The sequence below is a fragment of the Scardinius erythrophthalmus genome (genome assembly GCF_964197995.2).
Source record: "Scardinius erythrophthalmus genome assembly, chromosome: 24".
NCBI classification, from domain to species: Eukaryota; Metazoa; Chordata; class Actinopteri; order Cypriniformes; family Leuciscidae; genus Scardinius; species Scardinius erythrophthalmus.
The window spans coordinates 22,625,998-22,636,243 of NC_138244.1; the positions used below are offsets into that span (position 1 = coordinate 22,625,998).

Here is a 10,246-nt window from a genome sequence, read left to right on the forward strand (position 1 = left end):
ACTCACTCTCTCATCCACTCACTCACTCACTCTCATCCACACACTCACTCACTCTCTCTCATCCACTCACTCACATCCACCCACCCACTCACTCTCTCATCAACTCACCCACTCACTCACTCTCTCATCAACTCACTCACTTTCTCATCCACTCACTCACCCACTCACCCCCTCCACTCACTCACTCACCCACTCACTCACTCACTCACTCACTCACTCACTCACTCACTCACTCACATCCACCCACCCACTCACTCTCTCATCAACTCACCCACTCACTCACTCTCTCATCAACTCACTCACTTTCTCATCCACTCACTCATTCCACTCACTCACCCACTCACCCACCCCCTCCACTCACTCTCTCTCTCTCTCTCTCTCTCATCCACTCACTCACTTTCTAACTCTTCTCCTGTCTTTTGTAGGCCGGAGTGCTGTTTCAGTTCCTTCAGGCGTCTGGATGCCAGAGCGGCCACAGATAAGTTCCAGCTGGACCTGGGCTTCCGCATGCTGAACTGCGGCCGCACTGATCTGATCGGCCAGGCCATCGAGCTGCTGGGGCCTGATGGTGTCAACAGCATGGATGACCAGGTACCGTAAGATCAGAACACCACATAACTGTACATCATTCTGTTACACGGATGTGATGTTGTGGATCCAGATGTCCAACTCTGCTCTCTCTGCACCTGCGCAGGGTATGACCCCGCTGATGTACGCCTGCGCCGCTGGAGACGAAGCTTTAGTCCAGATGTTGATTGACGCCGGAGCCAATCTGGATGTGGCGGTATGTACCACCAGTTGCTATATTAGTCTGTCACTATTTATACCAAGTTAAATGGGATTAACTGTAAAAGTTATTTGAATAAATTTTTCGCAACTAGAGATTTTTCAAGAGATCAACCAAGTCTATGGACAAAAACAATATGCGTTTTTAAATGTTAAAATCTTTTAATCTTTCAATTCAATTTCAATGGTACAAATGTTTTGATAACCTGTTGTAATGTAGTTCTAAAATATCCTAAAATCGATTAAAAATAATAATAAAAAAAAACCTTTTTGAATGGGGGGGGGGGAACCTTACTTGAATTAATTGTTTTGCATTCAACCAAAAATTCTCAAAAAAAAAAAAAAACTAGCCTGTGATTGATAATTTGTCAGATTGTTTTTTATTGTAATGTTGTAAATGTTTTTTTGTGAAGAAATGGAAAACATCCCTGTATATAAGCTGACAGTGTTTTTGTGCTCAGGTACCCGTTTGCTCTCCCAAACACCCTTCAGTCTACCCAGACAGCCGCCACTGGGTGGCGCTCACGTTCGCTGTGTTACATGGACATATATCAGTAGTTCAGGTAAGGAGCTGCTTGCTTTTTTGTTTTGTTTTTGCCTAAACCAGTCAAGCGCAAACCCCACAGCTGATTCTAAAGATTTCATTGGTCATCCTAGTCACAACACTGAAACAAATACTAACCCTAGCCTTAGTATAGCATATGCTACTACTGACATCCATGTATATCTTACAAAGAAGTATACCAAGTATACTTTATGTAGCAAGTATAGCCTACTAAAATCAATGTACTAGTAATATACTTGCAAGTGTACAATTTAAATATTGGAACTAAACTGGCCAATTTCTTAGTCTATAAAAGTATGCTTTTAAGTGTACTTTAAGTGTAACAGTGGTAAACTTGTACACAACTAGTTAACATCAAAGTTTTTCTTTTTTACTGCAACTATACTGTGAAGTATACAAGTGAACTTATAGCTGTACTGTTATTTTACTAGTTATAGGACTGGTTTCACAAACAGGGCTTAGATTAAGCCAGGATTAGGCTTTAGTTCAATTAAGATAATTTAAGTAGCTTTTATAAACACGCCTTGAGGAAAAAAAGCATTACTGATGTGCATCTTGAGAGAAAACAATGGCATTGACATAGTTGTCTGTGCAAGTTGATTTCAGTTAAAACAGCTCAAACATGCATTTTAGTCTGGGACTAGACAACATTGCCACATAGTACAACATTGCCTTGTTTGTGAAAACGGGGGATAGACTTCTAGCCCACTTTTTAGTTAGTGAAAGTACAAGTATACTCTCAGTAAACAAATTTTAATAGTTTATATACTCCAAGTACATTTAAAATGTTTCTTAAAGTGAACTTAACATTATGCTTATAGCACTTTAAGTATACTACACGGTTTCTAAATTTTTATTAATTTTAAATGGACCTTTAACAGTACTTTAACACAAGTATAGACCAAATGTATTTTTCAGTAGAAGCAAAGCATACTTAAGTATAATTTTAAGTCTATCTCTGATAAGTAGCCCACATAAAAAGTAGATTGAAAGTATACACTTATCTTTAGTATAAAGTATGTATATTTTATATCACACTTAAATAAACTTATTTTTTGTAAGGAATGTAATATTGTTAAGCTACACAATGTAAGTTTGATCCTTGTATTTATTGTTAGCTGTAGTTTTTGCTGTTACTTTCTTAACATGAATATTTGTCTGTCTCTTCAGCTTCTATTAGATGCCGGGGCAAACGTGGAAGGAGCAGCCGTGCGTTACGGACAGGAAAGTAACGCCGAGACGCCTCTTCAGTTGGCGTCTGCCGCAGGTGTGTGTGTGTGTGTGTGTGTGTGTGTGTAGCACAACTCCCTCACTTGATTCAGCCTCTCTCACAACCTCCACCAGCTCAGATTTACAGCCTGCCAGGGAAGGCTGGTCACTCCCATCCCAAACAGGAATCCCTAAAAATATGGCCATGTGTTGGCAGACCGGAGCCAAACTGTAGAGGCCACAAACTGTACGAGAGTTGACAGAATTGGGTCAGGAAGACGTGTTTTGCAACAGTTCAGAGTGTTTAAAACCTTTTAGGGATGTGGGGACATTCAACAAGAGGTTCTGCAACATTCAAAGGAGTTATGTTTTGTTTTACCTTTATTAAGTAAAAGTTTGGTATACGTAACCACTATCTGTCCTACTTCATTCTAAATACCTCACTGTGACCAGGTGGGACAAGTTTCTGAACTTCAATAGGCAATTTTTATTGTAAATGTGGGCGGTAATGTTAATATTTCACTTTTCTGGTGTCAGAAATCTAAAGAGTAGAGTATATTTTGGACAATGTTGTGAGTTCTTAAAGTTAGAGCATGTTTTCCTGGTACATCGAGCTCTTTTATCTTTAAAGATCAAGGAAAAGTTGATTCCTCAAGACGTGACCCTTCCAAGATCATTACAGTAATGATCATGAAGTGTTCTTTTCTTTTATTGTGGTTCTCTCTCATTGACTCTACACATCTCTGCAACCTCACCATCTGTTTCTTCTTTCCTTCTCCTCCGGTCACTCTCACAGGGAATTACGAGATGGTGAGTTTACTGCTGGCGCGGGGGGCAGATCCCCTGCTGAGGTCCCAGGATGGTCACGCTCTGACATCATCGCTGTATGAGGACATGAACTGCTTCAGTCACGCTGCTGCACATGGCCATAGGTAATACCTCCCATCATCATACGAACACACTCACTCCTCACGAACTCCGAACATCATCAGTTATTACAACAAATACACAGCTGCATTACCACACAATGATCTCATATTTAGGAAATATGACACTGCACATCTATAGAATATCAATGTCAAATCATGGTGAACATGATTTCACCAAGTACCACATGTTCCTGGATCAACATCTTTGTTGATCCTGGAACAATTTTCCAATCAACCAATCAGATTTGAGGGACAAGTTTACAGTTTATGTCAAGTTTAGGCTTAGAACCAGGGTGAGATGCTTCAACATCAGTGTTATTAACCTATCATTTCCCTCTAATTTTAGGGAAAAGTTAGGGGTAGGGTTAGATTTAGGGTTAGGGATAGGGTAAGGACTAAATTTTGGGACAGGAATGTTATCCAGGATCAACACAATATGTTGATCCAGGAACATGTCTTACTTGGCAAAATCACGGTGACCGTCAAATCATCCACATTGTATCTAGCCAATCATTCATCATCTAGTTTTCTATATGAATCTGTCATATTATTCATTTCTATCTATCGACTATCTGTCTATCTATCCAGCTATCTATCTATCCAGCTATCTAGCTTTCTATCAATCTATCTTTGTCCAATAATTTATTAACCATCTATCTATAATCCACTCAGCCAACTGTCTATCTACCCATCTATCCAACTCTCTAGCTATCTGTCCAATCGTTCATTATCTATCAGCCGTCTTCCTATATTTAATCATTCATCAGCCAACTATCTAGCTATCTATATGTCCAAGCATTTATTATCTATCCAATCAACCATCTATCTACCTGACCAATCATTCAATCAATCTACCCAGTTGTCTACCCATCTAATCATTTACCAGCTATCTATCCATCTTGCTTTCTATCAATCTTATGCCCAAGCATTCATTATCTCTCCTGCTATCTATATACCCATTACCCTATATACCTGTGTACCAAAATATCTATCTTTCCAATAATTAGTTTTCTACCTAGCCAGCTATCCATCCCATCTAGATTTTTATCAATCTGTCCATCCAGATGCCAAATCATTAATTATCTATCCAGACAACCATTTATCTACCATCAATTTGTAGCGGACCTCGTCTCACGCCACAAAGAAACTCCCCGACACCACTGGCTTCGGACAATCAACAGACAATCAACACACAAGCCTTCAGATTCACTCTCTTTCAGCTGACTCTCTCCAGTTACTGGCTGTTCTCTGTCAATAAACTGCAGACGTGGTCCACCGAAGCCAGTGGTGTCAGGGAGTTTCTTTGTGGTGCGAGACGAAGTCCGCTACAAATTGGTGCCGTGACCCGGATTCGAGGCCCGCACAGAGCGGGGCGAGTAGGACCCGGGTGGAGGGGTTACACATCCATCCATCCCTGAACTAACTATGACATATGTTCTGCAGGAATGTTTTGAGGAAGCTCCTCTCTCAGCCTCAGAAGGTGCGGGAAGACGTGCTCTCGCTGGAGGAGATCCTGGCGGAGGGTGTGGAGGGCGAGACGCGGGCGTCCGGCAGGAACGGACACTCTCTACCCCCTCCTCCATCCCCCAACCTCAGCCTGCTGTCAGAAGATGCCCTGCCCAAGCTGTGTAAGGCCCGTATGAAAGCTCTGCAGGAGGCGTCCTTCTACAGCGCAGAGCACGGCTATCTGGACGTCACCATGGAGCTCAGGTCGTTGGGTAGGTTAGACGCATATATAACAAGATATCATAGAGTAACACTTTCATTCATTTATGATCAAATATAGATTTTCTGTGATACAGTTACAAAAAGCTGAGCTATCTAGCAAGCCTTTGATTATTTGCAAACGGTTCTTCATAATATGGCCTGATCCCGCAGGAGTGCCGTGGAAGCTTCACGTATGGCTGGAGTCGCTGCGCAGCGCTCAGCTGAAGTCCAGAGCCGGAGTCACGCTCTCTCTTTTACGAGACTTCAGCTCCATCAAAGAGGAGGACTACTGTGAGGAAGTAGTCTGCGTTGGGTTTCCTTTGATGTTTAACATCCTGAAAAAAAACAAGGTACTGAGAAACCTGGATTTTGTTCATAGAAGGTCCGATATAACGACAAAAAAAAAAAAAAATCTATATATGTAAAAAATAATAATAATTTGAGAACCTTAGACTATGATTTTTTGTCATTGTCAATGGATGGTGAACAATTAAACATGTAACTAGACTTGACAGCTCATTGTAGTTAAAATTTTTCCAATTTCGAGGATCTGAAATGGATATGCATTATGTTCTAAAATAATTTTGTGCTTCTTTTATGGCAAAAATTCAGATTTGGTGTGAAGAGATCTATAAAAAATTCTTACACCCCATCCTAAATCGAATACTTTCCTACTATACAATACGCCAAAAGAGGAGTAGTGCATGTCCGAATACGTAGTATTTGAAAATCCGAGGGCGAAAAGTCCCCGGATGACCTACTAATTTAGCCGAGATTCTGAAGTAAGCATTCGATGGACACTTTACTTTCCCATCATGAATGGCAGTGAAGTGTACGCAACTGATGCTGGTAGGTCATGTGACAGTAACAACATGGCGGATGTAGCACGTCCGAATTTCATTCATACTAGCCATATTCATAGTCGCGAAGTAAATTCAAATTCAAATGTAGTACCTTCTCAGTCCGGGATTTCGGAAGCAGCGGTAGTCTCTAACTTCCTTAATGACTAATTCTTTCTTCTTTCTTTCCTTTATAGAACGAGGCAATCAACCAACAGCTGGGCATCATCTTTAGTCACTGTTACGGTCCTGCTCCACTTCCTCCTATCCAAGAGAAGAAGCCCGCTCTCTCCGCTCAACTTGGTAATTCACTCCATCTTAGTACAGTTATAATTATGAATTGGCAACACTGACTGGATCCACATTAAATGACCCAACATTGATTTAAAATTCAACTTGTTTGTCATTGATTCATATTAAGACATATTAAATTGTAGCTAATTCTTTGATTTGTAGTTTTGTCTGTAAATGATTACTCTGTTAAAATCTTGAGCAAGTCTGATTTCTCCTCTTCCCGCAGACCCTCACTTCCTGAACAACCCAGAGATGTCTGACGTGACGTTCCTAGTGGAGGGAAAGCCGTTCTATGCTCACGGGGTTCTGCTGCTCACAGCGTCCGACAGGTGAGCCTAAACATTTGTTTATCTTGTAACACGGGTCTCTGCAGTAGATTTTATTTTGACACAACTGTTTGCTCTGGGATCAGGTTCAAAACTCTGTTGGCGCTGAACGGGTCGGACAGCTCTCAGCCCCGCAAAGACATCGAGATCAGCAACATCAAGTACAACATCTTCCAGGTATGAACACTCGATAAACCCGTGCGACAACATGGTGTTCCAAGATGTTAGCGGGAGTTAATCACGATCTCGTTGTGTTTATCCAGGTGATGATGTCATACCTGTACTGCGGGGGGACAGAGTCTCTGAAGATGGGCGTCTCAGAGTTACTGGAGGTAAGACAAACAAGATACAGTCCAACCCAGCAAAGTACGGCCTTTGTCAATGAAACTGGAAGGGAATAGTCTTTATGCAGTGGAACCTCTTGAGTTTACCTGCAATTATTTAAGATGAAATTTTATTGAGATTAGCCAGTAAAATATGTTTGCAGATTGAAGCAAGTAATAAGTAAAAAAAAAAAAAAAAAAAAAAAAAAAAAAAGCATTCTTTACCCTTTTGTTTCCCTTTTGTAGTTACTGTCAGCGGCCAGTTTGTTCCAGCTGGGGGCGCTACAGCGACACTGTGAAATCCTCTGCGCTCAGAGCATTGACCTCGACAATGCTGTGGACATCTACCACACTGCCAAGGTACAAATATATCAGTTTACATAATATTATATATAATCAAAAAAAATCTATTTAATTTATACAGTAAATATACAATATCTAAATATATACAACTGTATAATTATAAACAAATTCATGCCATCAAAAAGAATCTGAATAACACCGAATGTAAAATAATAGTAACTGACCAAACATATTCCCTTTGTAACATTCTACAATATTGTACAGTATTGTGTGTGTATATATATATATATATATATAGTATATATATATAAAATATGTATAATATATATATATATATATATATATATATATATATATATATAAAATATTACTATATAAAATGTATAATATATATTATACATTTTATATAGTAATATTTTATATATATATATATATATATATATATATAAATATTACTATATAAAATGTATAATATATATATATATATATATATATATATATATATATATATATATATACACATACAGGCAAATATTTCTTAAATTTATACATTTATGTGTGTGTATTTATATATACAAAATAATTATACACAGTATATTATGTAAACACAAACTTTTTGTTTTGGATGCGATTAATTGCTTCACAGCCCTATGACAAAAAAACAACAAAAACATGACAATATGGTACATTTTACTAATATTTACTTAAATTTTGACAGGACAACAATTTAATAATTATTACTGAAGTGTCTCCCCAGGCCTAACTGATTGATTTCTTTCCCCCAGGCTCACGGTGCGGTGGAGCTCAGCACACACTGTGAAGGTTTCTTCCTGCAGAACATGGCGGGTCTGTTGGAGAGGGAAGCCTTCCGGGCGCTGATCCTGGGATCCGGGACACGAGGCGGATCTGGGAAAGACTCGCTTCTGGAAGAGCTCGAGGCAACGTTAGCGCGCAGACTACGCTCACTGCTAGTGACTTCTCGTGTGTGAAAGAGAAAAAGACGGAAAAATACACAAAGAAGAAAGGACATGAATGTGTAAGGTGTTAAGACAATATGGAAAGCCTGAGGAAATATGAAAAGGAAATGCTGTTGAAAAAAAGACGGACTGACTGAAGTTGAGCTTTGTGGACAGTTTCATGAATTCAAAAAAATAATCATTTAATGGACACAAGCTTGACATTAAATGCTGCAGCGTTTGTGTGGCTAAAGCTATCGAACTAAAGTATGTTAAGATTGTGGACAACAGTTTTCCCACACCTAAAACAGATGCTATTTTGTACAGAGTTTGGCTAGAGTGGGAGGCTAGAGCATATCTTTTTTTCCCTTCATTAGTTTTATTTGAAGCTATTATAGATGAATCTTTTAATGGAGAAAAACAAGGACATGTTCTATTTAAAGATGTGAGATTATTTAAGTTGCTATTTTATCTTGTTTCATGCCAAGCAAATAAAGTTATATATAAAAAAACTTTTGTGGCTAAAATTTTTTCCAAACAGCAACAGAAGACCACAATTAAGTATGCAAATATTACAATGGGTTCATTGCAGTCGTGTGTGTGTGTGTGTGTGTGTGTGTGTGTGTGTGTGTGTGTGTGTGTGTGTGTTAGTCAAGTCTACCTACAAAACAAATTAAGTAATGTATGTTAAGCTGGCAAACACTTTAAAGTTTAATTTAAAAATAAGACTGTGCTGCCACCTTCTGGTTATTGAGAGCACTGCATGCTGTCAAACTGCTTTCTGATTCATAACTTCAGTGTACAGTACAATCAATGACAAAGAAAATAAAGGAGAAAAACAGTGAAGTCAACTTACCAGCCTTGACAGAAACGCCTACAAGGACTGATGAAAATATACAAAACTACTTTCCAAACTGGGAATTCACAAACTCCTAATAAGTGAATAAACTGCAGGGGTGTGTGAGACTGTCACAGAAATACCAAACGGTGCACTCAATAATTTTACAAGTACCACAAAATGAAATGAACAGTACCTTTTATGATCACTTACATGGAGATGTAGACTGTCCTATCAGTAGCCTAATAAAAACTGATTTCTAGTCTAGTCTAGAGCGTGTCTTCTCGTGAGATCACATGACAAGCGGTTGTGTTTAGCATTTTTCTAGTAACTGAGTAACACATTTCTGGTAAGCATTTTGTGTGTTGCTGCATCAGTTTATCCAACACAACTGTCATAACACAGCAAACTAAATATTACTACAATATATTAGCTTTAAGTTATGGAAGCTTGTTTCCGCCACGGACTAAAATGATTTAAAAGATATTTGCGACTTTTTATCTCAAAATTCTGACTTTTTTTCTCTCAAAATCGCAATTCTGACTTTGTCACACAATTCTGAGGGAAAAAAGGTCAGAATTGCGAGATATAGGCCTAAACTCCCAATTGCGAGAAAAACATGGTTAGATTACCCTTTTTATTTTTTATTCAGTGACGGCAACGAGCTTCCATATTCATATTATGTAGACAATTTTTAACATCAAATTAAGTCAAAAATATAACATCTGAAAAAATCTACAAAATACAAAAGTTAGTCATTAAACTCTCTTCAACATCCTGATATCAATCAATAAATAAAAGTGGTGTAAATATTTAACAAAATGTACATATATCTTCTGTGGTAGTCTCAAGAGCACAAAATAAATAAAAATAAAATGCATCCAGTCATTGCATTCGGTCTAAAATCAATGATAGGATGTCTTACCTGCCTGTTACCCTGTGAATGTATTTCCATCCCTCGGTGCACCTGCTCGCGCAGACATCACACGTCATCAGTTCGTTCTGTAAGGCGATGTAGAGTGCAATGTAGAGTTGTAGACAGATGTCAGTCACAGAGTGCCACAAACAAACAGCAGCCGTCTTTTATCGTTCCTCCTGAACCAAAACATTGAGCTTATACCCCATGTCGTAACCGTAATTACGAGATGGCAACCTGTGACGTTCTACCTGG

General features: G+C 38.8%; 1 protein-coding gene across 1 annotated transcript in view; it reads left to right on the plus strand.

Annotated features, from left to right (window-relative positions):
* abtb2b (ankyrin repeat and BTB (POZ) domain containing 2b) overlaps positions 1 to 8,743 on the plus strand; it is a 56,292-nt gene extending 47,549 nt beyond the window's left edge. Inside the window, exons 5-17 of the mRNA XM_081355790.1 lie at positions 426 to 591; positions 695 to 784; positions 1,248 to 1,349; positions 2,522 to 2,618; positions 3,357 to 3,492; positions 4,933 to 5,207; positions 5,368 to 5,546; positions 6,233 to 6,338; positions 6,556 to 6,658; positions 6,742 to 6,832; positions 6,919 to 6,987; positions 7,225 to 7,338; positions 8,067 to 8,743. Coding sequence (XP_081211916.1) covers positions 426 to 591; positions 695 to 784; positions 1,248 to 1,349; positions 2,522 to 2,618; positions 3,357 to 3,492; positions 4,933 to 5,207; positions 5,368 to 5,546; positions 6,233 to 6,338; positions 6,556 to 6,658; positions 6,742 to 6,832; positions 6,919 to 6,987; positions 7,225 to 7,338; positions 8,067 to 8,270 — 1,732 coding nt within the window. The 3' untranslated portion in view covers positions 8,271 to 8,743. The remainder of the gene's footprint in view (positions 1 to 425; positions 592 to 694; positions 785 to 1,247; positions 1,350 to 2,521; positions 2,619 to 3,356; positions 3,493 to 4,932; positions 5,208 to 5,367; positions 5,547 to 6,232; positions 6,339 to 6,555; positions 6,659 to 6,741; positions 6,833 to 6,918; positions 6,988 to 7,224; positions 7,339 to 8,066) is intronic.
* The last annotated feature ends 1,503 nt before the right edge of the window (positions 8,744 to 10,246 follow it).